This window comes from Pristiophorus japonicus, chromosome 13 (genome assembly GCF_044704955.1).
Source record: "Pristiophorus japonicus isolate sPriJap1 chromosome 13, sPriJap1.hap1, whole genome shotgun sequence".
Classification (NCBI taxonomy): Eukaryota; Metazoa; Chordata; class Chondrichthyes; family Pristiophoridae; genus Pristiophorus; species Pristiophorus japonicus.
The window spans coordinates 162,813,395-162,840,855 of NC_091989.1; the positions used below are offsets into that span (position 1 = coordinate 162,813,395).

At 45.2% G+C, this 27,461-nt stretch overlaps 1 protein-coding gene across 1 annotated transcript in view; it reads left to right on the top strand.

Annotated features, from left to right (window-relative positions):
- The window catches only part of pkd1l2a (polycystic kidney disease 1 like 2a), a 215,554-nt gene that overhangs the window by 65,165 nt on the left and 122,928 nt on the right, over positions 1 to 27,461 (top strand). Inside the window, exons 15-20 of the mRNA XM_070896864.1 lie at positions 610 to 810; positions 9,320 to 9,465; positions 13,875 to 14,066; positions 15,812 to 15,937; positions 16,263 to 16,439; positions 16,563 to 16,690. Of these exons, the coding sequence (XP_070752965.1) occupies positions 610 to 810; positions 9,320 to 9,465; positions 13,875 to 14,066; positions 15,812 to 15,937; positions 16,263 to 16,439; positions 16,563 to 16,690 (970 nt within the window). The remainder of the gene's footprint in view (positions 1 to 609; positions 811 to 9,319; positions 9,466 to 13,874; positions 14,067 to 15,811; positions 15,938 to 16,262; positions 16,440 to 16,562; positions 16,691 to 27,461) is intronic.

Genomic DNA, 27,461 nt, shown 5'->3' on the forward strand with positions numbered 1-27,461 from the left:
AGGGCTGAGTTGTCTTTTAAGGCTTTCCAAAAGTATGCTGAATATTTGTCCCCCACCTGCAGCTCTCCTTTAATCATCCCCATCCCTTTAAATTTCACCTACATGCAATTTTCCTTTATCATCACTAATGTCTTCTTTAAATGTAGAGAATGATAATTACCTGAGATAGAAAAAGTATGATTATTAAATCTCCTTTTAGCTAATCCACTTAGTAATTCAGGCCCCAAGAGCGGTGAAATAGTTTGAAGGCAAGCCTCACAATTGTTCCTGATGTTGTGAAGTGTTCACTTTTATGGCGTATTACACCATGTATTTGCCCAGTAGCACATGGAAAAAACCTGGATTTGCTCCAGTGCCAAATATGAATCATGTGCACTGCCAATATGCAATGGCGGGCCCCGTACAACTGGTCAAATAATGACTATGTTGGTTAGGTGCTCAGTCTGGGTTTGGTTCCCCATGGTTTGGTCAGAGATTGAAGGGTATGGCTTGAAGGCAAAAGACATGGGGCGAACTTACTTGTGAAATTACTTTTCTGTTAGCATTAGAAACTACAGTATGAGTGAGATAAAATTGTTCAGTTGTTATCTTGTGTGTTTTTTATTTTAGGTATAAGTGACAATGGTGATTATAAATACAAAGATTACGTGGTTAGCATGATGCCTCCATTGCCAGTGCCATCCTGCAATGTCTCTCCCAAAGAAGGATCAACAGTGTCCACAAAATTCAGCATCAAATGCACTGTCACCTGCATCTCTAACTCACCTTGCAGTTCTTCAGGCCTTACATACTGCTTTTTTGTAAAACCAGGTAATACCTGCTGGGCTCATTCAAAAAATATAGGCCAGAATTTTGTCGGTACTCAGAGAACAGGATTGTAGGCGAGTCAGCTGTTAAATTTGAAATGATTGACAGTGGGTCAGGACCCCATTGTCAACCCGCTGCTATGCTACTTTCCCAGATGTCGGGTCTGTCAACGCTGAACAGACCCAACATGCAGCGGCAGGGGAGACAATTTAGGTCATTATGACCTTATTAAGAGCATATTAAAAAGAATTTTGATCTGAACTTACCATTTTACCAGGTTGTCCATGGGATTCACTCTGCTCAGCGATCACATTAGGTAAGGATTTTGGGAGTTGTGTGACCATGAATTCATTTCTTTATCTGACAGCTGCAAATGTGCTATCAAAGCCCCCATCTCACAGCTGTTCACTTTCCAAGACCAAAAACTCTTGCTTACTGCATTTGGAAGGCACATTGAGCTTTATGCAGGTTGCAAGTGTTGAGAGCAATCTCTCTCTCCAGTGTCATCTCATTGGAACAACTTCTCTCACCATTGTCAGATTGCTGCTGTCATCACAAGTTCACTTGCCATCTATTACATGAACACCGGTGCCCTTGAAACTATCTCACCTTGATCCTCAGAATCCACCACGATCATCCCCAACACCAGCAGCACCAGGCACACCAGCAGCACCAACAACAACAACCTTCTCCGCAATCAACTGATGCTACACAGGACACAGGGCATCAGCACCCAACCACATTGCTGCCCAGGACACCAGGCATGGCCTCACCAGGCCAGATTTATAACCTAGCTACACATGATAAGCAATGTTGGCACCACCCCACACCAACACCATAAAGCATCCCTACAATGCCCCAGCCATTCCTTTCACACTCACCTCCAAAGTGGGTGGTACCCTTATGTCTCACCATTTACTGCAACTCACTAAGCCACTTCCAAAGGTGCACACACATCTGTTCAAGAATGCAAATGTTAAAGATTTAAGGTTTCAATGTTTGACAGCACATTAACAGAAACTTTAACAGAAACAAGTGCCTACCCTTGTGTGTTGTTAGTTGATATGATTGGACTAGGATGAGGGTGGTTAGTAAGATGGGGATGTAATAATGTAGATCGAAAGAGATGGGTGGAGGTGCAAGGTAAGTTGGTGTGAGTAAAGATGTGCAGGAGTAAGGTAGGGAAGGCAGAGTGATGGGGATGTGATGAGTGGCACAGCAGGATGTGGTTGAGCGTGGCTTTGCAATAATGTTTCGTGATCTACTGAGAACATTGAAAGGTTTGCGCCACTGCAGCCAGGTCCTCTTGATGATATCCCTGCTTGTGCCCTCCTGGGAAATGTGCAACCAAACTGCGTTGATCTCCTGGGGAGGTCTCTTGCACCCATTGGAAGGGAAAAGAACCTCCCTGTGTGTTGTGACTCCTTCCATAAGCATTTGGAGGGAGTCATGGGAGAGCCTGGGTACAGCCATGCACCTCTGTGCAGAGCTTGTCAGTGTTTGCAGCACCTCAATGCTGTAGAATACTGACAGCACAAATGTTAAAATCAATATGCGCACAGTCCCTTTAAGGAAACCGGATGATGACATTCATCAAATGATGTCATCAGACCCGCTTCCTTCAATTGGTCTGGGAAATGCACTGGGCGGGTTTAACAATCCCAATCAGCGATAAATCATTTCTACAGAACGGGCTAGAGCCAGCAGTGTGGTTGGGACCTGCCCCCTACCCCGCCTGTGCCATTCCCGCCGAGGTGGGGGGAATCATGGCCATAGTAATTGTTGTATTTAAGTCATGAGTTTGGGTATTTAAATTTACAGTAAACTCTCGTTTACCCGGATTGTTTGGGGATTCGGCAACTCCGGGTAAACAAATTTTCCGATATGGCGAGTTTACATTTTAAAGTTAATATTTGAAGGTGATAGAACCACCACAAATTATTTTATATATCATATCATATAGATCTTGATCCGCTCTTTCTAATGAGCTATTCAGATTGAAAATCGATTCATAAGTTTTCGAAATATAAAACAAATAATTGACAAGTGCTAAATTTATACGGTCGAATAAATAAAACGAAGATTTAGTTCATGTTATTTGAAAGTGAATGTAATAAAATAATGAAAATTGATTCATAACTTTTCAAAATTAAGAATAAATGTCTAATAAATGAAACAAAATATTTAGTGCATGTTATTTTATTAGTTTATTCTGTTAAATTTGCTACTTCTGCCAATGTTTCTCCGTCTGCAGATGCTCCTTTTTCTGCACTGACATTTGAGATTGATTTTTAAAATAGCGATCTTATATCTGCTTGTTTAAATTAATTAATTTTCTTCTTAATTAAAATATTGTGGATGATATGAGTTTGCAGAACCTCGTGAGAAGTAAAATGAGAATTCTCCTCAAACAAACCAACAAAATATTTCATTGCTTCTTCAGCACGTGTCCAAGTCTTTTTTTGTTTTTCTTCAATTTCATTGTCTTAATCGCTCATCTCTTCTTCAAATTTGTCTTTATTGGTGACTATGCCGATAAGTTCCTCGTCAGTATAAGTTTTTGTTACAACTGTTTTGATGTCAACGTCTATCCACTTAGCAATGTCATCTTCTGCTCAGGATTTAAGTGCGTTTGTTTCGTGTGCACTGCTGACAATCTCCACGATTTCTTTTACAGCCTGTTTTTTATTAGCCCGTACATGAAAACCTTCAAATTCTTCGTCATCAGATATGACATTGGGCCACAACTTGCGCCAACACCTCTTCAATGTAATGTTTTTTACTTCTATCCATGCCAGTGAACATGCATAGATGGCATCTTTAATATTGTATGCTCTCTGGAAATCAGAGATTGATTGATCGCTATTAATTAATTTGCGCATGAAGTTATTCCTATAGTGGCATTTGAAGTTTTGTATGACACCCTGATCCATAGGTTGAATGAGCGAGGTCACATTGGGGGGCAAATAGCATGCAAAGATGTTGCACAACTAGACACTAATTTTGACTCATGCGAGTCCAAAAGGAGCACACACTTTCCATTAGGTTTGCCTACTTATTCATGTTTTCTTGAACTTGGAGGGATGAATTCTGTTGAAAACCATTCCATGAATATGTCCTTGTCCATCCACACACTTTTCTGAGCTTTATAGCTAACTGGTAAATGAACACTTCCTTTTAAAGCACAATCATTAAAAGTGGAAGTCTAGGTTCTCCAGAGATATTGGCACAATTCAAGATTGTTAACCTCTCCTTATTCATTTTAAAGCCTACAGCTTCCTTCTCCTTTGCTGCAGCCAACGTAGCAGTTGGCAAACACTTCCATAGTAATCCAGTCTCATCGGCGTTGTATATTTGATTTGCAGTCACTTTCTTTTCCTGCACCATTTCAGCAAATGTTCTTGAATAATTCTGTGCGGCCTCATTGTCTGCTGATTTTTTTTCGCCCGTCATATCCAGCTAGCGAATGCCGTGGTGATGCTTAAAACGTGTGAGCCAGGCTTCTGAAAAAATGTCATCATCACCATAGGCAGTCACTCGAGTCGAGGATGACTTGCTTCCACGGCAAAAAGTTCACAGGTGTTTCAATGAAGGACCTAAAATTCCGGGTCCTGAATTAAATCCCAAAGGGTAAAAGATGCCTGTGCATGGATTTTTTTAACATGTGGTGGCCGTTGCACACCAGCCACCACATGGGCTTGACAGAGCTAGGTCTTGCTCCAGTGGCAAGGGTTATCCAAGACGACTGGAGACCAGCTCTGCTGCAAGGACCTAGTGCGCACACATATCACAATGTGGGATGGCCCGTGCTGCCCCTGGGCCCCAAATTCACACCTCCCCTGGGCCCCAATCACATCCCTCTACAGTCTCTTGCCACTCCTGCTGCATCTGCCCATGTTCCAATCACTGACCTGGACCTTGATGATGTCATTCTTCGCTGCCGTCACCCTCCTGCATCAGCTCGCGCTGCTCCCTGGAGTAGCATTCCTCCACGCTGCTCCAGGGCCGCTCACCTCTGCTCCTTTTATGGCCCCGACCTGCCGCTGGTGTTCTCATGCAGATCGGGGCCTCCACGCCGCTCCTGGGCTGCTCACCTCTGCTCCTTTTATGGCCCCAACCTGCCGCTGGTGTTCTCATGCAGATCGGGGCCTCCACGCCGCTCCTGGGCTGCTCACCTCTGCTCCTTTTATGGCCCCAACCTGCCGCTGGTGTTCTCATGCAGATCGGGGCCTCCACGCTGCTGTGGGAGAAACACTGTTTATGCATATACCGTTTTTCATTCTTAAACCAGTGCCTGTGCAGGTAGGATATAAACCTATGAACAATGATGGAAAGGCAAAGAGCACCCAGCCCAACCAGTCCGCCCCACACAACTGCGACACCCCTTGCACCGCAACATTCTACACTCCACCCCAACCGGAGCCATGTGATCTCCTGGGAGAGGCAAAAACCAGATAAAAACCCAGGCCAAATTTAGGGTACTCTTCAGTTAAATTAATTTTCATTTTGAAGTCCTTGGCTTTTGCTGTAATCATTGGCCCTGAAATTGTCACACCTTCAGACCGCTTCAAAGAAAACCATTGATAAAGCACTAGTTTGGTCTAGTTTGTCAAGCTTTGGCTTTCGCAAATTCTTGGGGGACACTGCCTTCACAGAAGAGTCAGAAGCAACGGTGAAACTTTCTAAATCTTTCTTTTGCTTCTTGATATCATAAATTGTTGATGATCCAACTTCATATTTGTCCATCAAAGTACACACACTTCTGCCAGCTTCAGACTTCTTTATAATTTCTAATTTCTGCTGAATGTTCAATACTTTTCGTTTCCTAATGCTGCATTTGCTTTTAATGCTGTCAGAAGGCATTTTAAATTGTTTGATTTCAGGGTGTTTTGAACAAGTGCACTCGATAGACTGATGCGTTGCAATGAACTGCTTTCAATATGTGTGACAGTTGAAAAGTGAGCAAGAAGTCCACACCTGCGTCAATTTATGTGTAATTGAGCAACCTGTCCACGTTTGCGATAGTGGAAGTGAGCGAGATATTCACGTGTGTGACAGTTAAATTGCCAAATCTCGCAATATTTAAAATTCCGTTACGGCGGGTTTTCCGTTACATTCGTATCCGGGTAAACGAGAGTTTACTGTATTTGGACATTGAGCCACCTGGAGTGAAGATTGCAATTCAATTCCAGCATGCATGAAGGTTACAAAAGTATCTTCTGTCAGAAAACTACTGAGACACATTGTTAACTTTTTGCACTGTAAGAGTGAAATGAATGTTTACATTGATAAATCTATACCCAGAGCAAGAGGAGAAATGTCAGCACTCATTGGTATCTAGTTCTTCTCCTTTTATTTATGCAACCACGGGCAGGAACGTGAGGCACTGAATATGTTGGGGGAAATCACTGCTTCGGAAATTGCAGCTAGATATTAAAAGAAAAAACCAGCAAACACCGGAATAAGTGCTGAAAAGATACAGTAAGTACTTCAGTATCTGTGAAGAGAAAAGATGGATTCATGTTCTGGGTGTAGACGAATGGTTTATACCCAAAATATTGATCCATCTTTTCATTTTATAGATGCTGATGGAACTTCTTTGTATTTCCAGCCATTTCTGTTTCTTTTTTACAATTAAATATAGTAAATCACATGAGGAGCCCATTCAGATCACCATGCCCAGTTTTCAGCAATTAGTAGGACAAAATGGGAGAAATTTATCGTAATTATGATAATTTACTAGATGTGCTGGCGATATCATTTCCTACACATCAATACAGTATCAACCTTTATTTTTATACTATTGACAATTTGTCCAAATTATACCACTTAATTTCTTTCTGCAACATTTCATTGGAATGTTAAGCACACATTGGACAATTGGATGCAAGGTTGAAAATTACACCAGTCGTCCTTTGGTGAAAAGGATTCCAGCTGCTGTTTTGAACGTTAAATTTAATTATGTTTTGAAAATAACACTTTGGCTCTGATCATAACTCAGTGGTGGAAAGGGAGCACAGAGGGGCCGGGGGTTGTCGGGTGAGGGAAGGGGTGGGGTGTGGCGGGGGGAGCATTTGCAGACGGGAAACCTGGAAGTCAAGGTTTCCCGCAGGTCCTGCCTAATTTAGTGGCGGAGCCTGTTTTTAATTTTTTCAATAGGTTTCCCGACTGACAACCGGCAAGCTCGACAGGCTGTCGGGCTGGCAAGCAGCCGGGGAGTGGGTTGGAGATATTTCCGACATCAGGGTTGTGGGGAGAGTCGGAAGCTGTAATGAGTGGGGGGAGTTGGACAACATGGTGTGGGGGGGGGGGGTTGGGGGCTGGTGTTTGGTCGCTCAATGTGGGTTCGATTGGGAGGGGGTGGTAAACAGCGGAGTTTGATGAGCCAGGGGGTTGCACTCCTGCTCCCCATGCCCCATAAGCAGTGTTGTACAGGCAATTACCTGATGGATTTTGCTTTTCTCACCTCCCTTCAACTGCTGAGTTTTCCGAGGCCTGGGAAACCTGCTCTTCAGGTGTTAAAAATAAAACTGTACTTAAAATAGAGGCATGCAACCTCCTTAAAATATTTTAGTTACCCATCATTAGAGGCGGTCCCGCAAACGAGGATGACTTGCTTCCACACCAAAAGGAATGAGTTCATAGACGTTTCAATGGAGGACCCGATATTCCAGTCCTCAACTCGAGGAGTGGAAGATGCCTGTGCGTGGAATTTTTTTTAACGTGTAGTGACTGTTGCACATAAGCCACCACACGGGCTTGACAGAGCTAGGCCTTTATTCAGTGGCAAGGGTAAACCAGGACGACTGGAGACCAGCTCTGCTGCACGGACCTAGTGTGCACACATATTGCAGTGTGGGCTGGCCCGTGCTGCCCCTGGGCCCTCGGCTCTTCTGGGACTCACACCCTCCACTCCTTCGCCACAAACATTTGCCGCACCTCCGCCACGATCTCTCACCGCTCCTCCGCCACAAACATTCACCGCACCTCCGCCACAATCTCTCACCGCTCCTCCGCCACAAACATTCACCGCACCTCCGCCACGATCTCTCACCGCTCCTCCGCCACGATCTCTCACCATTCCTCCGCCACGATCACTCGCCGTTCCTTCGCCACAAACATTCGCCGCACCTCCGCCACGATCTCTCGCCGCTCCTTCACCACAAACATTCACCGCACCTCCGCCACGATCTCTCACCGCTCCTCCGCCACGATCTCTCACCATTCCTCCGCCACGATCACTCGCCGTTCCTTCGCCACAAACATTCGCCGCACCTCCGCCACGATCTCTCGCCGCTCCTTCGCCACAAACATTCACCGCACCTCCGCCACGATCTCTCACCACTCCTCCGCCACGATCTCCCGCCGCTCCTTCACCACAAAACATTTGCCGCACTTCCGCCATGATTTCTCGACGCTCCTCCGCCACACCTATACATCAAGGTATTGGCCACTGTGGTTATACGACCAATTGACATCAGAGAATGATGTGTGTCCTGTCAAAAACTGGTTGCAGATCAGCCACGATCACATTGAATGGCGGAACAGGATCATGGGGTTGAATGGCTTACTCTTGATCTATGTTCCTATGGAATGAGTGGAAAGGTGGAGCAGACAGTGAGAGGGAAACCGGTTATCTGGAGTGTACCCTTCCTGCAGGTTCTGTCCATATACCAGGTTGCCCTATTTGCAGAACATTTTGAAAACAATTGGGAACTTCGCCTTACACTTGCACTGCCCTTTTCCCCTATCAGTAGCAAACAGAGAAAAGCACACTCCCATCAGTTTACAATCACAGAGCGATCCAGGAGTATTTTGCAATGTTTAGTTACTGACCCGTTTCCTGAGAACGGTTTGGTTGCCTTCCCTCCAATCCACCTCCGTAAAACCGGAAGTGGGCGGGTTAGCAGCAGATTGTCCATTTAAAAAAACTTTATCCCACCCTCACCAGCTCTGGGAAGTTAAAATTCCTCCCATAAATTCTGAAAAGTAAAATGGATCTTTGACTATCACAACAAAACAGACAACATCCATCAAATATGGATGGTGAATCATGGAAACTTTGCTGGGACATTAATATGTTTAAAGTTAATTCATATGGCCATGGAAATGTATTTTAAATTGATCATGAGATTACCAGGAGTAATGATTGAAACAAGAGCAATATGACTTGGCAAGAACATAGAAGACATAGTTAAAGCTGGATATTACTGATAGATTCCATTTACCGTCAGAATTTAACAAGTATGTTTTAACTAATTTACCCCATTTTATGGGTTATCTAGATAGGAGTTAACTTAATCATGGAATCCTGGAATCTTACAGTACAGAAGGAGGCCATTTGGCCCATCGTGCCTATGTCCACTCCCCTGCCCTATCCCCCTAAACTTGCAATTTTCTCTTCTTCAAGTAATTATCCAATTCCCTTTTAAAAGTTCTTATTGAATCTTCTTCCAGGCAGTGCATTTCAGGCAGTGCATTTCAGATCATCATGTGTTTGGTGTCTTTTCAGATGTTCCTTTACACTGTGGATCACAGCCGATATTGCCACCCACTTACCTACCACTGGGAGACTCGAAGAATGACGACCAGTTGAATATCACAGTCACTGTCCGAAACAGTGTGGGCTCCTTTACCAGTGTTATCATTGCAGCGACGGTATGTTGTTTGCTTTGCCTTTATACTTTGGAATAATCAATTCCTGGAAGGACCTAAATAGTTCTAAACAGAACAGAAGAAGCTGATTAAATAAATGTAAATGCTGGAAGTCAGAAATAAAATAGAAACTGCGATAATAAGTAGGGCGATCAATATCTGAAGAGAAAAGCAAAAGCAATATACTGCAGTGCTGGATATCTGCCGAAATTGCCCCTTCCCTTAAGGCCTGATACCGCTGGAAATCAGCGGCCATGCAGTGGAATGGAATGGCCGCCATTTTGAAAATTCCGCTCCTCCGGTATCCCGGCAGTGACCCGCTCCCCCCACTGCCGCTCCACTGCTGCTGATCCATCCAAAGTGTGTCATCAGAGTGCGCGTAGCCGATGTTCCCGCCCCCACCGATGGTGAAATTCCGCGGAGAAAATCTTGCTGCCGCCACTCAGTACCACCAGCAGCTTTTTCTGCCGGTGCACTGTGCTTGGAATTCTTTTAAAATGCGGCTGCCATTAAAGGGGAGGACCTACTGCCTCGGCCGCCATCTTAATTTTTTTTGTCGGCCGACTGCCATGTCGGGTTGACAATTATGCCCCCGGTTTCAGCCCGGCTACCAATTGGCAGCCTGGCAGCCCCTCTTGGGTGCCAGGCCGTTGGCCCAGCCAAAACCCTCTCTGGTGGACCAAGGGACCTAAGTTCAAGAATCGCACAGGCTCTACCCTTTAAGTGAAGGGAAGAGATGCGGTGACACGCCAGCACGATGATGTAATCAGCGCTACGCTGACGAGTGACAGTGGTGGACGCTCCGCCCACCCACCCCCCTTCCACCCCCTCTGGGGTGAGAACTTCTGCTCACCGCTGCACTTCCGCCCCCATTATGACCGATTTCCAGGGCTACTGGAAAAAAAGACCAAAGAGTGGAATTTGATTCAAGAGACCACTACATCCACCGCGTCAGTAAAAACAACAGAAACAGAATAAGTGCAGGGGGCAGCTGTGGCCCCAGAAAATACTGGAAACACTCCCAGTTCCGATGAAATTTCACCCAACCTGAAGTGATAACTCTGTTCCTCTCTCCACAGAGGCTGCCTGACCTGCTGAGTGTTTCCAGCATTTTCTGTTTTTATATCTGAAGAGAAAAGATAAGACAATGTTTTGCGTTGCGAGTTTTTGCTGATGTGCTGATTACAATCCATCCCTTGTTTGTTTCAGTGTATGCTGATTATCAGAATAGATCCATGATCTCGCTGCATGGGGTTGTCATCACATCATTGATGTTGGTATGAGCTCACCATTCACAATTTTTCCCCAACAGCTCTGTTGCATATGAGTCACAAACACATTTGAAATGAGTGAGTAATTTAATCCCCCAGGGTTAGTTGGTTTATCCCAATGTTGAGAAAGACGAGCGAGGAGATTTGTGAGGCATGCACAATTATTACTGTTACTGTCATGTATGTAAACCATGTATACTAACTGTATAGTTACATAAGGTGTGCCACTAGAGGGCACTGCAGTGCCTGCATAGGTGTGCAGGGCCCAGTATAAAAGGCTACCCACCATGCTTGTGCCTCACTCTGGAGTTACAATAAATGGGACTAAGGTCACAACAGCTCAAGTACAATACTAGACGTCGTGGAGTCATTCATAAGAGTATTAAAGACATAACAGTTACGACTATTTTAGCCATGAGCCTGAGCGGGGAAGCGGTTATGGCTTTCTCACCAGGTCGCCCTAGTGGGCAGAGGAGCCATGATCCAAAGAGGCTCAAAGAGGTTAGTTATTTCTACTTTCTTCTGGGCCCCACAAGGAAGGTTTAGGCCACCTGCCACTTCCTGCCGGCTTCGAGCGGGAAACTGACCACTGGGCAAGCAGATGAGGCCTGGGCATAAAGATTTACCAGGCTTCATTCAGCCGAGGTTTTGCCATCTGCCTCGGCTCTCATCCACCCAATTCCCACCCTGAGTTAAAACTGATGCTTTAGATGCAGCATTAGTGGGAGTATAGGTTCTTCTGGATGGATGACTGAAGATGGGCCAAGACACCATCCTCATCCATTAGTGTCTTGTGAATTTTTTTATTCATTCCCAGGCTGTGGCTGGCAAGGCTCGCATTTATTGTCCATCCCTAGTTGCCTGGGTATGATACAACAGAGTGGCTTGCTTGGCCACCTCAGAGAGCTGTTGAGAGTCAACCATGTTGGCGTGAGACTGGAATCACATATAGGCTGATCGGGTAAGGACAGCAGGTTTCCTTCCTCAGAGGAACCAGTTGGGATTTTATGACAATCCGCCAGCTTCATGGCCACTTTTACTGACGCCAATTTTTTATTTCCAGATTTTTTAAAACTCAATTCAAGTTCACAAACTGCCATGCTGGTATTTGAGTTCAATTGGTGAAATTCAAACTTGGTTGATTCCTTCTTGCTAATTTGTTGCACATTCCTAACCTGTAAATGTTGTAGTGCGCCGACAGCAGGTTTGGGGCCACAGCAAAAATATTTATTTAAAAAGGGACAAGCTGTACTAACAATAACCTTATCACTGACCAAAGGCTCTGATGAAAGGTCATGGACCTGAAACATTAACTCTGGGCAGAATTTTCTGGGGGTCATCGGTGGTGGGGCAAATAGGAAAAAAATGATTTTTGACAGGGGGTCATGACCCCGCTCTCAACCTGCCACCACTCACCTTTCCAAAATGTCGGGTCTGCCAGCGTTGAGCAGACCTGACACACAGCGATGGGGGAAGCAATTGAAATCATTCGTGGCTTGTTTACAGCCACTTAACAATGCTTTTTTCCCAGCTTTTTGATTTTGATAGTTCGTCCATTGGTTTCCCGCTGTGTCCAGCCGCTGAGGTGGGACGTCATTTGCCACTGTTTCAGCTGATGAGCTGACAGCTTCAAATGTCAAGTCACAGCTCGCAGCTGATTGAGAAATGTTCCCTTTGGCATTAGCTTCTATTAACTGCATTACCACTACAGATTCAGAACGCTGCACGTCTTTACACCAGTCTCCATCCAGTCTGACCTCATTACCTCTTCCACCATTGACAGATCACTTCTGTCATTTCTACTACAACCGCCATATATTCCATCAGCATTTGTTCCCTTGAAACTATCTCACCTTGATCCTCATAATCCCACCACAATCAGCCCCAACACCAGCGTCACGAGACACACCAGCAGCACCAACAACACCAACAACTTTCTTCACAATCACCTGATGCTGCACAGGACAGAGGGCATCAGCACCCGACCACATTGCTACCTGGAACACCAGGGATGGCCTCACCATGGCCAGGGTTACTTCACTTGATGTTGTTCACTCTGGCTGCCACATGATGCGCCAGGTTGGCACCACCCCACACCGACAACATAATACATCCCTACAATGCCCAAGCCATTCCTTTCACACTCAACATCATTGTGGGGGGTACTGTTATGTCTCACCATTCACTGCAACTCACTAAGCCTCTTCCAAGTGTGCACACACATCTGTCCAAGAACAGAAAGTGTTGAAAATAAAGATTTCAATGTTTTGCAGCACATTAACAGAAACTTCACATGAACAGTGGCTAAAACACACAACACCATTGTGTGTTGTTAGTTGGTATAATTGGACTACGATGAGGGTGTGTGCGAGGGGTGGCTGGTGAGATGGGGATGTGATAATGTAGATAGAGAGAGAGCGTTGGGTGGAGGTGCAAGGTAAGTTGGTGTGAGTAAGGATGTGCAGGAGTAGGGTAGGGAAGGCAGAGTGATGGGAATGTGATGAGTGGCATAGCAGGATGAGGTTGAGCGGGGCTGCACAGTAACATTTTGTGATCTACTGAGATCATTGAAAGGATTGTGTCACTGCAGTCTGGTTCTCCTGATGACATCGCTGCTTGTGCCCTCCTGTGCAATGTGCAACCAGGCTGCTGTGTTGGTGTCCTGGAGAGGTCTTTTCTGGCCATTGGAAGGGAAGAGAACCTCCCCGTGCACCTCTGTGCAGTGCATGTCGGTGTTTGCAGCACCTCAGTGCTGTAGAACACTGACAGCTCACATGTCAAAATCAATTTGCGCAAGGTCCCTGTGAGGAAACTGTCTGTTGATGTGTCATCAAATGACATCAGCAGACCCGCTTCCTTCAATTGGCAGGCAACCGCGCTGAGTGGGCTTTACAAGCCCCATCAGAGGAAAATCATTTTACACAGCAGGCTGGAGCCAACACTGGATTCGGGACCCATCGCTCGCCATGGACCTGCCGAGGTTGGTAAAATCCAGCCCTCTGTTTCTCTCTCCACAGATGTTGCCTGGCCTGCTGACTATTTCTAGCATTTTCTGTTTCTATTTCAGATTTCCAGCATCTGCAGTATTTTGCTTTCGTATAAACTTATTACGTTTATTTTCCCCACTATATCTAATTGCAGGTTCATGAGTTCCCAAACACTGGTATCGACAAGGATCTAGCAACACTACTATCAGAAAATGTAGAGGATATGCCAGATGCAACGACCAACAGTTCTTTACTGATCCAACTGTTTGAGTCAGTCTCTTCTATACTGAATCAGGAGGCCAGGGCAGGAGTCACAGGCAAACTGGCTCTGGATGACAAAAAACAGGTATCATTTGTTTTTTTAAAAGGGCTATTATACAAATGTATAAAGCATCAATAACCATGCCCTTTAGTTCTGAAAAGGGGCTCAAATTCATAATAGTCCAATATCCCCATGCTATCAATTTAAGGTTTGGAACAAAAACTTTGAAATGCTGGAAGTTCAGTTGGTTATCAGTTTTGATCATATGTTATCAATATCACTGTTGCTATTGGCATCTACCAATTTCTGCTGCTCACCCCAAAAGAGCCTCTAGGATGAAATCCTTATGTTAATATTGATTCAGTAGAATCTTTTAAAAAAAAACAGCAGTTTTATCCTCATTCTCTAATGGTTATAAAATCAAGAATTCTGCATGAAACCTGTCGCAGGATCTCTTGGATCAAATAGAGAAAACAAATACTGACATTTCAAATGCTAGATATATGAAACAAAAATAGAAAATGCTGAAAATAAACACTAGGAAGTCAGCATCTGCAAAAAGAAAAAAGACAGGTTAACATTTTGAGCATAACCCTTTGGGCAGGATTTTGGGATTTTGGGATATTGGAGCATTCATGACGGCGGGGCAGTCCTGACACCGACTGGAAAAAGTTTGCGCCTTAGTCAGCAAAATTGGGAAGCTGGGCCCTGAGTCTCAGGGCACAGCGCTAAGGGAGGCGTTGTACACCTCTCTTAGGGCACTAGGCCGGCTGAGCATGCGAAAATTAAGAGAGGTCTAGGGAGTAAACAAAAACCTGAAAAAAAAACACCAAAAATATTCCCAATACATAGCCCATGCCACCACAACATAAATCGGAAAAAAAGTAAAAGAAAAAACAATCACACTTACCTGAGCTCTGCACTCCTTACCTCACTGCAGCCGCTACAGCTTTGAATGCTTGCTTTCAAGGCGTTCCCACTGGGGCGCGCTACGGGGCACTACGGGTCGGGTGGGAATCAAAAATCGAGTTAGTGTCGCAAGTAGGGGCGTTGCACACCTGCTCGCCTCCTCCAGGCGGTAATGCTCTGCACCCGTTGAAACTGGCCCTGTAAACCCCGGCACAGCATTGAAAGCCACCCAGAAAAGCTCACCGCCACCATTGCTGCCCCTCCAGGGTGTAACCAGAGACAGACAGCAGCGGAAGATCCAGCCCTTTGTCTTTTTTCAAGTGTCAATGGTAACACTCTTGCTTCCAAGTCAGAAGGTCCTGGGTTCAAGCCCTACTGCAGGATTCGAGCATATGATTTGGCTAACACTTCAGTACAGTACTGTAGTCCAAAAGGAGACATTAAAAAATGGCACTACATGTTGTACAAGGTACTCTACAATGTCACAGCAATTAATGTTGAAGAGCTCTCAAATTGGGCTACATGTTACATCTTCATAGTTAGTTTTCAAAGACACGGGTTGCCCATACACTTATTTCAGTTGTTAAAACTGCTGTGAATCTAGTAGATACCATCCTTAATGATTGTTCCTGAGTCTTTACGCAGCAGAATAACCACAGTTGCTCTCATTCATCATCTAATAAAGAGAAAAATGTTGAAATCTCAAAGTAGCTTTCTTGAAGGGACAGAACTTTAGAGGTTAGCTCTAATCCATGTCACTTGAATTAACGCAGTTCAAACAACCTAATTCATGTGAGTGCAGACCTCAGCTCAAATCTGAGTGATTTCCTAACAGAAATATGCATTTATTGTACAAAGAAGATTTCACTGAAGAGTAATTATGTCTGTTTCTGTTTTCTGCTACCAAAAACATCCCCAAGTTGAGGGAGATAATGCTTTCGAACTTGTCCATTGTGGACGTCTCATCACTGCACAAGGCTCTTGAAGTTTCGGAAGTTCTAAAACAGCTAACCCACAGGTCTGATGAACTTACCTCTACATCACAGGTACCTCCAGTGAATCATTTCGAATCTCTTCCCACCTTTTCTCCAATGATCCTAACTGCTCTTGCTCTGGTTCCTTCTTCCAGGAAGTTTTTATAATGGAAATCCAATTCAGTAACAGGATAGGTAGAGATAAAAGATCTATCTCAAGGTGTTCATTCCTAATGTGACATGAACCCCCAATTATTAACACTTTTTCTTGATTGAAAACATAATTGAAAAACAAGATAAAGTCAAGAGGGGAAAATGTGCTTAAATTATTGGTCTACCCCATTATGTCGAGGCAGAATATTAAAGTGTGTTAATTTATTTTCTATCTCCTTTTAAGTTGGAAGCCAGTGCAACCCTTCTGAGCATGGGTAAATCGTTGCTGACTCTTAGGGTCGTGGATGATGAGGACCCAGAGAAAAGGAGCATTGCAGCAAATACCCTCTTTAATGTGGTTAACAATGTTCTCGAAGCGACAGTAGGTAATGATGAACAGGATGATTTGGCCACAGATACGGTAAATATGGCTCAATTAAGGATAGAATGAGCTCAAACTTTTCATAATTAAATCATAACACACTGTTAAAAATGAAAGGAGCCATGCTGTGCCGTTTTGAAAAGATATATTTTTACTTTTCAGCAAAGAGTGGTCTCGGAGAAGCTACTGGACACAATAGACCATTTGCAGGCCGTGGTGTTAAATGAAGCAATAGCGGATGAGGAACCTATTCTAATGAAAATGCCCTCAGTGAGCATGTACCTACAGAGGTAAACAGAAAACTTCTACCACCTGTTGTATTCATTCCTGAAAGGCCTGGCTTTAACTTTTAGACTATGCTCCCTAGTCCTAGATGCCCCAACAAGCAGAAATAGTTTATCTCTCTCTATCTACCCTATCTGTTCCATTTAATATCTTGAAAACTTTGATCAAATCATCCCGTAACTTTCTAAATTCCAGGAATACAGCCCTAATTTGCGTAATCTCTCATCGTAATTTAACCCTTGAAGTCTGGGTATCATTTTGGTAAACCTACATTGCACTTCCTCCAAGGCCGATATATCCTTCCTACAATGTGGTGCCCAGAACTGCTCACAGTACTCCAAGTGTGGTCTAACCAGAGCTTTCAGCTGTAGCATGACTCCTACCCCCTTGTATTATAATTCTCTAGATGTAAAGACCAGCATTCCATTAGCCCTTTAAATTATTTTCCACAGTTAGAGTCAGTACACAAACTGTATCTGTGCTGTGAAATCTGAATATCCTTATAACTGAAAATGTTATTTATAATAAGCTTCTGTTCCTTATGTTGTAAAAGTAATATATTTGCTTTAAATATGGGACACAGCAGCTCCAGATCACATTCCTACCACAACATGCTGAGTGATAGCTAATGGGGAATGGGGGTGGGTATGGTAAACTGTAGTGATAAGGTTTACTTATCTGGTAAACACAAACATCCAGAATGCAAGTAGTCAAAGTTCAAAGTCAAGGTTTAGTTTATTGTTCATTTTTGAAGCACCAGGACCAGCAATCAATCAGAACTTCAAAACTTTACACAGCAGCACAGCAAACGATATGAACAAATAACATTAAAACTGACAAAACAAAGGTACACAGCCATACGCATTGATTGTATTTTAACAATAAACCAGGAATTTTTCCTTCATTCCCTGATAGTGAAGAAATGGGGAGTAGAAACCTATCAGCGAGTAGAGGAAATTAAACCCTATAATGAGTAGTAGCTATTAATTTTTTAATGATCATGGTAAAACTTTAAAAATATACTAAATAGGCTTTCTTCTAATAAAAATCCATTGGAAAAGGGATTAGTGCCAGAGGACTGATGAACAACTAATGTGATTCCTATATTTAGGACGGGAGATAGAACAAATCAAGGGAACGATAGACCAGTTAGCTTAATGTCGGTGGTAGAAAAGATAATGGAATCCTTACTCAAAGATATAACAGAAAAACATCTAGGAACTGAAAATATAATAAAGAATAGCCAGCACGGATTTCAAAAGGGAAGGTCATGCTCAACCAACCTAGAAACATAGAATGGTTACCGCACAGAAGGACACCATTCGGCCTGTCGGGCCCGTGCCGGCTCTCTGCAAGAGCACATCAAGCTAGTCCCACTCCCCCGCCCTTTCCCGACAGCCCTGAATTTTTTCCTTCAGGTACCTATCCAATTCCCTTTTGAAAGCCACAATTGAATCTGCTTCCACCACCCTTTCAGGCAGTGTATTCAGGACCTAATCACTCGCTGCATAAAAATGTTTTTCCTCATGTCACCTTTGGTTCTTCTGCCAATCACCTTAAATCGCTTTAGCGAAAAGGAGGAACTGAAGGAAATCCTTATTAATCAGGAAATTGTGTTAGGGAAATTGATGGGATTGAAGGCCGATAAATCCCCAGGGCCTGATACGCTGCATCCCAGAGTACTTAAGGAAGTGGCCCGAGAAATAGTGGATGCATTGGTGATTATTTTCCAACATTCTATTGACTCTGGATCAGTTCTTATGGACCGGAGAGTAGCTAATGTAACACCACTTTTAAAAAAAGGAGCGAGAGAGAAAACAGGGAATTATAGACTGGTTAGCCTGACATCGGTAATGGGGAAAATGTTGGAATCAATTATTAAAGATGAAATAGCAGCGCATTTGGAAAGCAGTGACAGGATCGGTCCAAGTCAGCATGGATTTATGAAAGGGAAATCATGCTTGACAAATCTTCTAGAATTTTTTGAGGATGTAACTAGTAGAGTGGACAAGGGAGAACCAGTGGATGTGGTGTATTTGGACTTTCAAAAGGCTTTTGACAAGGTCCCACACAAGAGATTAGTGTGCAAAATTAAAGCACATGGTATTGGGGGTATTGTATTGACGTGGATAGAGAACTGGTTGGCAGACAGGAAGCAGAGAGTTGGAATAAATGGGTCCTTTTCAGAATGGCAGGCAGTGACCAGTGGGATGCCGCAGGGTTTAGTGCTGGGGCCCCAGCTATTTACAATATACATCAATGACTTAGATGAAGGAATTGAAGGTAATATCTCCAAGTTTGCAGATGACACTAAGCTGGGTGGTGGTATGAGCTGTGAGGAGGATGCTAAGCGGCTGCAGGTTAAGTGAGTGGACAAATGCATGGCAGATGCAGAATAATGTGGATAAATATGAGGTTATCCACTTTGGTGGCAAAAGCAGGAATACAGAATATTATCTGGATGGTGACAGACTAGGAAAAGGGAGGTGCAATGAGACCTGGGTGTCATGGTTCATCAGTCATTGAAAGTTGGCATGCAGGTACAGCAGGCGGTGAAGAAGGCAAACAGCATGTTGGCCTTCATAGCTAGAGGATTTGAGTATAGGAGCAGGGAGGTCTTACTGCAGTTGTACAGAGCCTTGGTGAGGCCTCATCTGGAATATTGTGTTCAGTTTTGGTCTCCTAATCTGAGGAAGTACGTTCTTGCTATTGAGGGAGTGCAGCGAAGGTTCACCCGACTGATTCTCGGGATGGCAGGACTGTCATATGAGGAGAGATTGGATCAACTGGGCTTGTATCCACTGGAGTTTAGAAGAATGAGCGGGGATCTCATAGAAACATGTAAAATTCTGATGGGATTGGACAGGTTAGATGCAGGAAGAATGTTTCCATTGCTGGGGAGTTCCAGAACCAGGGGTCACACTCTAAGAATTAGGACCGCGATGAGGAGAAACTTCTTCACTCAGAGGGCCCAAGTTTCCACAAGAAAAAAAACGGGCGCCCCTCCGAGCTGGGCGCCTGTTTTTCGCACCTAAAACGACGCCTAAAAAAATCCTCGGTATTCTCCATCTACTTACAGGTCCTCTGGACCTCAGCGCAGTCAGCACGAGCTGTGGGGGGGGGGCGGAGCCAGGTCCCGGCGCTGAAAACAGTGCCGGGACCTCTGCACATGCGCGTTACAGTCAGCACGCAAGTGCAGTAGCTCCAGGCGCCGAACTGTGTGGGAGGGGCCCGAAGCACGCAGCCCCTAGCCCTGGCCCAATGGCCTCACTGGGGCTGCGTGAATGAGGCTCCTCCCACGGCCAGCTCCTGCTCCCCGCCCCCGACAAGACCCGACACCCGCTCCCCCCCTGACCTGACACCCGCTCCCCCACCCCCCCCGCCGACCAGACCCGAACCGACACCCGCTCCCCATCCCCCCCCCTCCGTCGACCAGACCCGACCCAACACCTGCTCCCCCCCCACCACCGACCAGACCCGACCCGACACCCGCTCCCCCCCCACCCCGCCGACCAGACACACACTCCCCCCCCGCCCTGCCCCGTCCCACCCCGAGACCCGCTACCCCACCCCCACCGACCAGACACCCGTTCCCCGCCCCGCCACCCGACACCCGCTCCCCCCCCACCGCCGACCAGACACCCGCTCCCCGCCCTGAGACCCGAGACCCGACACCCGCTCCCCCGACCCCCCCCCCCGATTGATCCAACCCGACCCGCGCTCCTGTTCCCCGACCCGACCCGCGCCCCCCCCCCCCACCCCACTGAACCCGACTCCCGGACTGGATCCGATCCGACCTGACCTCTCCCTTCTCCACCCCCCTCCCCCCTCTCTCTCTCTCTCCCTCCCCCCCTCTCCCTCCCCCCCTCTCTCTCCCTCCCTCCCCCCCTCTCGCTCTCTCCCTCACTCCCTCTCTCTCCCTCCCTCCCTCCCTCTCTTTCTCTCCCTCCCTCTCTTTCTCTCCCTCCCTCTCCTTCTCTCTCTCTCCATCTCCCTCCCTCCCTCTCTCTCTCCCCCTCCCTCCCCTCCTCTCTCCCCCTCCTTCCCCCCCTCTCTCCCCCTCCCGCCCCCCTCTCTCTCCCCCTCCCCCCCTCTCTCCCCCTCCCCCTCTCTCTCCCCCTTCCCCCCCTCCCTCCCCCTCTCTCTCCCCTCCCTCCCCTCTCTCTCTCCCTCCCTCCCCCTCTCTCTCTCCCTCCCTCCCCCTCTCTCTCTCCCTCCCTCCCTCCCTCCCTCCCCCTCTCTCTCCCTCCCTCCCCCCTCTCTCTCTCCCTTCCTCCCCCCCCTCTCTTTCTCCCTCCCTCCCCCCCCTTCTCTCTCTCTCCCTCCCCCTCTCTCTCTCTCCCTCCCCCTCTCTCTCTCTCCCTCCCCCTCTCTCTCTCTCCCTCCCCCTCTCTCTCTCTCCCTCCCCCTCTCTCTCTCTCTCTCTCCCTCCCTCTCCCCTTCTCTCTCGCTCAGCGGCACGAACAGCTGCAGAATTCTCCCTGGCTGAAGCACTTTCACACAGGTAGGAAGATGGTTTATTTAATCTTTTCTTGGCTTATAAATGTTTATTCAGGTTGGATTTATTTGTATAATATTTGTAGAAGTATAAATAAGGATTTATTGTCAAATTTAATGAGTTCCCTTCACCTTGTTCTGGACGCCTAATTTGTAACCTGCGCCTGATTTTTTAATGTGTAGAACAGGTTTTTTCAGTTCTACAAAAATCTTCACTGGCTCCATTCTACTTTAGTTTGGAGTACATTTTCACTGTGGAAACTTTCAAATCAGGCGTCAGTGGCTGGACACGCCCCCTTTTGAAGAAAAAATTCTGTTCTAAACTAGAACTGTTCTACCTGACTAGAACTGCAGAAAAAAAAATGTGGAGAATTGCGATTTCTAAAATAGTCCGTTCTCCACCAGTTGCTCCTAAAAATCAGGCGCGAATCATGTGGAAACTTGGGCCCAGAGAGTGGTTAACCTGTGGAATTCTCTACTGCAGAAAGTTGTTGAAACCAGCTTGTTAGATATATTCAAAAGGGAATTAGATATGGCCCTTACGGCCAAAGGGATCAAGGGGTATGGAGAAAAAGCAGGAAAGGGGTACTGAGGTTGAATGATCAGCCATGATCTTATTGAATGGCGGTGCAGGCTCGAAGGGTCCTATTCCTGCACCTAATTTCTATGTTTCTATGTTTCTATCTGTGGCAGCTGGTTCTGAACCCTTCTGCCAATTGGAACAGTTTCTCTCTATTTGCTCTGTCCAGACCTCTCATGATTTTGAACACTTCTATCGAATCTCCTCTCAACCGTCTCTGCTCTAAGGAAACCAACCCAGCTTCTCCAGTCTATCCATGTAATTGAAGTCTCTCATCCCTGGAACCATTCTTGTAAATCTTTTCTGCACCCTCTCTAAGGCCTTCACATCCGTTCTAAAGTGCGATGCCCAGAATTGGGCACAATACTCCAGTTGAGGCTGAACCAGTGTTTTATAAAGGTTCATCATAACTTCCTTGCTGTTCTCTATGCCTTTATTTATGAAGCCAAGGATGCCATATGATTTTTTAACCATTTTCTCAACCTGCACTGCCACCTTCAACAATTTGTGCACGTATACCCCCAGGTCACTCTGTTCCTGCACCCACTTTAGAATTGTACCCTTTAGTTCTCCTAGTAAAAGATCCTCTCAGAATGAGTGATCACAGTATGGTTGAATTTGTAATACAGATTGAGGGTGAGGAAGTTGTGTCAGAAACGAGCGTACTATACTTAAACAAAGGGGACTACAGTGGGATGAGGGCAGAGTTGGCTAAAGTAGACTGGAAACACAGACTAAATGGTGGCACAATTGAGGAACAGTGGAGGACTTTTAAGGAGCTCTTTCATAGTGCAGAACAAAAATATATTCCAGTGAAAAAGAAGGGCGGCAAGAGAAGGGATAACCAGCCGTGGATAACCAAGGAAATAAAGGAGAGTATCAAATCAAAGACCAATGCGTATAAGGTGGCCAAGGTTAGTGGGAAACTAGAGGATTGGGAAAATTTTAAACAACAGCAAAGAATGACTAAAAAAACAATAAAGAAAGGAAAGATAGATTATGAAGGTAGACTTGCGCAAAACATAAAAACAGATAGTAAAAGCTTTTACCGATATATAAAACGGAAAAGAGTGACTAAAGTAAATGTTGGTCCCTTAGAAGATGAGAAGGGGGATTTAATAATGGGAAATGGGGAAATGGCTGAGACCTTAAAGAATTATTTTGCTTCGGTCTTCACAGTGGAAGACACAAAAACCATGCCAAAAATTTCTGGTCACAGGAATGTGGGAAGGGAGGACCTGGAGACAATCAGTATCACAAGGGGGGTAGTGCTGGACAGGCTAATGGGACTCAAGGTAGACAAGTCCCCTGGTCCTGATGAAATGCATCCCAGGGTATTAAAAGAGATGGCGGAAGTTATAGCAGATGCATTCGTTATAATCTTCCAAATTTCTCTGGACTCTGGGGAGGTACCAGCGGATTGGAAAGCAGCTAATATAACGCCTCTGTTTAAAAAAAGGGGGCAGACAAAAGGCAGGTAACTATAGGCCGGTTAGTTTAACAACTGTAGTGAGGAAAATGCTTGAAACTATCATTAAGGAAGAAATAGCGGGACATCTAGATAGGAATAGTGCAATCAAGCAGACGCAGCATGGATTCATGAAGGGGAAATCATGTTTAACTAATTTACTAGAATTCTTTGAGGATATAATGAGCATGGTGGATAGAGGTGTACCGATGGATGTGGTGTATTTAGATTTCCAAAAGGCATTCGATAAGGTGCCACACAAAAGATAGAGGTACGCGAGTCAGAGAAAATGTATTAGCATGGATAGAGAATTGGCTGGCGAACAGAAAGCAGAGAGTCGGGATAAATGGGTCCTTTTCGGGTTGGAAATCGGTGGTTAGTGGTGTGCCACAGGGATCGGTGCTGGGACCACAACTGTTTACAATATACATAGATGACCTGGAAGAGGGGACAGAGCATAGTGTAACAAAATTTGCAGATGACACTAAGATTAGTGGGAAAGCTGGTTGTGTAGAGAACACAGAGAGGCTGCAAAGAGATTTGGATAGGTTAAGCGAATGGGCGAAGGTTTGGCAGATGGAATACAATGTCGTAAAGTGTGAGGTCATCCACCTTGGGAAAAAAAACAGTAAATGGGAATATTATTTGAATGGGGAGAAATTACAACATGCTGAGGTGCAGAGGGACCTGGGGGTCCTTGTGCATGAAACTCTTTTAGAGTCTACCTGCAAAAACAAAAAACATTAAACCGTGCCACCCGACCTGGGTGACACACCAGACATTTACAAGGCCCTTTTTTTTTCCCCCCCCTTTTTTTTTTTGGTTTCCTTGTGCATGAATCCCAAAAAGTTAGTTTGCAGGTGCAGCAGATAATCAGGAAGGCGAATGGAATGTTGGCCTTCATTGCGAGAGGGATGGAGTACAAAAGCAGGGAGGTCCTGCTGAAACTGTATAGGGTATTGGTGAGGCCGCACCTGGAGTACTGCGTGCAGTTTTGGTCACCTTACTTAAGGAAGGATATACTGGCTTTGGAGGGGGTACAGAGACGATTCACTAGGCTGATGCTGGAGATGAGGGGGTTACCTTATGATGATAGATTGAGTAGACTGGGTCTTTACTCGTTGGAGTTCAGAAGGATGAGGGGTGATCTTATAGAAACATTTAAAATCATGAAAGGGATAGACAAGATAGAGGCATAGAGGTTGTTTCCACTGGTAGGGGAGACTAGAACTAGGGGGCACAGCCTCAAAATACGGGGGAGCCAATTTAAAACCGAGTTGAGAAGGAATTTCTTCTCCCAGAGGGTTGTGAATCTGTGGAATTCTCTGCCCAAGGAAGCAGTTGAGGCTAGCTTATTGAATGTATTCATGTCACAGATAGATAGATTTTTAACCAATAAGGGAATTAAGGGTTACGGTGAGAGGGCGGGTAAGTGGAGCTGAGTCCACGGCCAGATCAGCCATGATCTTATTGAATGGCGGAGCAGGCTCGAGGGGCTAGATGGCCTACTCCTGTTCCTAATTCTTATGTTCTCATGTTCTTATGTTTATATTTCCTCTCTTCATTCTTCCTACCAAAAATTATCAGTTTTCTGCGTTAAATTTCATCTGCCACGTTTCCGCCCATTCCATTGGCCTGTCTATCACTATCCTCCTCACTGCTCACTATACTTCCAGATTTTGTGTCATCTGCAAATTTTGAAATTGTGCTCTGCACACCCAAGTCTAATCATTAATATACATCAAGAAAATCAGTGGTCCTAGTACCAACCCCTGGGGAACATTACCGAATACCATCCTCCAGTCTGAAAAACAACATTCACCACTACTCTCTGTTTCCTGTCACTTAGCAATTTCGTATCCATGCTGCCAACGTCCCATTTATTTCATGGGCTTCAACTTTGCTGGTAAGCCTATTATGTGGCACATTATCAAATGCCTTTTGGAAGTCCATGTACACCACATCAACTGCATTGCTCTCATCAACTTTCACTGTTATCTCATCAAAAGACTCAATAGGGTTAGTTAAACACGATTTGCCTTTAACAAATCAATGCTGGCTTTCCTTAATTAATGATACTTGTCCAATTGACTGTTGATTTTGTCCCGGAATATCGTTTTTAATAGCTTCCCCACTATCGAGGTTATACTGACTGGCCTGCAGTTGCTAGGTTTATCCTTACACTCTTTTTTGAACAAGTGTGCAACATTTGTAGTTCTCCATTCCTCTGGCACCAGCCCTGTATCCATCAACCTTATTGAATTATTTGAGATAACAGAAAGGGTGGATAAGGTTACTGTAGTAGATGTAATATATTTGGATTTTCAAAAGGCCTTCAATAAGCTACTGCATCGTAGGCTTATGACTAAGGTCAGAACACGTGGGATCAGGGGACAAGTAGCAGAATGGATAGCAAGCTGGCTACAAAACAGAAAACAGAGAGTAGGGGTTAAAGGTGGTTATTTAAACTGCCAAAAGATGGGAAGTGGTGTTCCACAGGGATCGTTGTCAGGACCACTGTTGTTCACCATATATATATATATATATAAACAATTTGAACTTGGGAATCAGAAGTACAATTTCAAAATTTGCGGATGATACCAAATTGCAGAAGGGGGATCAGTATAGTTAATATAGAGGGGGATTGTGACAAAATACAGGAAAAAATTATTGAAGTTTATTTGCCAATTAATAAAATGGACATGTAATTGGCAAATGAACTTCAATATAGATAAGTGTGAGGTTTTACATTTTGGTAGGAAGAATAAGCAGGCTACATATTCTTGGGAAAATAAGAATCTAAATGGGGTACAGGAGCAGAGAGACCTGGGGGTACAGATACACAAATCACTAAAAGTAGCGATGCAGGTTAATAAGGTCATTAAAAAAAGGAATCCAAGCACAGGGACTCATTTCTAGATGGATAGAACTGAAAAGCAGAGAAGCTATGTTAAACTTGTATAGAACTTTGGTTAGACCACAGCTGGAGTATTGTGAACAGTTCTGGTCTCCATATTATAAGAAGAATATAGAGGCACTGGTAAAGGTGCAAAACAGATTCACAAGACTGATACCAGAACTAAGGGGTTATACCTATCAAGAAAGATAGAAAAGGGTGGTCTCTTTTCTGTGGAATACAATAGATTGAGGGGTAAGATGATGAGGTCTTTAAGATTATGGTAAGGTTTCACAGGGTAGATGTGGAGAAGATGTTTCCACTTGCGGGAGAGACCAGAACTAGGGGTCATAAATATTAGATAGTCACTAATGAATCCAATAGGGAATTCAGGAGACACTTCTTTACCCAGAGAGTGGTTAGAATGTGGAACTCACTACCACAAGGAGTAGTTGAGGCAACTAGCATTGATGCATTTAAGGGAAGGTAGGTAAACACATGAGGGAGAAAGGAATAGAAGGATATGTTGACGGGATTAGATGCAGATGGCTGGGCGGAGGCTCACGTGGAGCATAAAAACTGGTATGGACCTGATGGGCCAAATGGCCTATTTCTGCATTATAAATACTATGTAAAACACAATGGCCCAGATCTTGCGGTAAGAATAACAATGAGGCTAACAGCATCCACTGTTATTAAGAAATAAATTGGACAGCAACTTACGGCGACCACAAATGCTCAGTTAAACACGGGAATCAGGAAGGTGGTGTCCGTGTTGCCCTGCTCCTCCACAAGCTTCTCTCTAGCAGTATCTCACTGAGTGATTCAGCATTCAAACACGCATAATGGCGTGAGGCTGCAGCACCTACTCATGGTGTGAGGCTGCCGCACCTACTCATGGTGTGAGGCTGCAGCACCTACTCATGGCGTGAAGCTGTAGCACCTACTCATGGCGTGAAGCTGCAGCACCGACCCCTGGCGGGAGGCTGCCGCACCTACCCCTGGTGTGAAGCTGCAGCACCTGCCCCTGGAGGGAGGCTGCAGTACTTACCCCTGGTGTGAAGCTGCAGCACCTACCCCTGGTGTGAAGCTGCAGCACCTACCCCTGGAGGGAGGCTGCAGTACTTACCCCTGGTGTGAAGCTGCAGCACCTACCCCTGGTGTGAAGCTGCAGCACCTGCCCCTGGTGTGAAGCTGTAGTACCTACCCCTGGAGGGAGGCTGCAGTACTTACCCCTGGAGGGAGGCTGCAGTACTTACCCCTGGAGGGAGGCTGCAGTACTTACCCCTGGAGGGAGGCTGCAGTACTTACCCCTGGAGGGAGGCTGCAGTACTT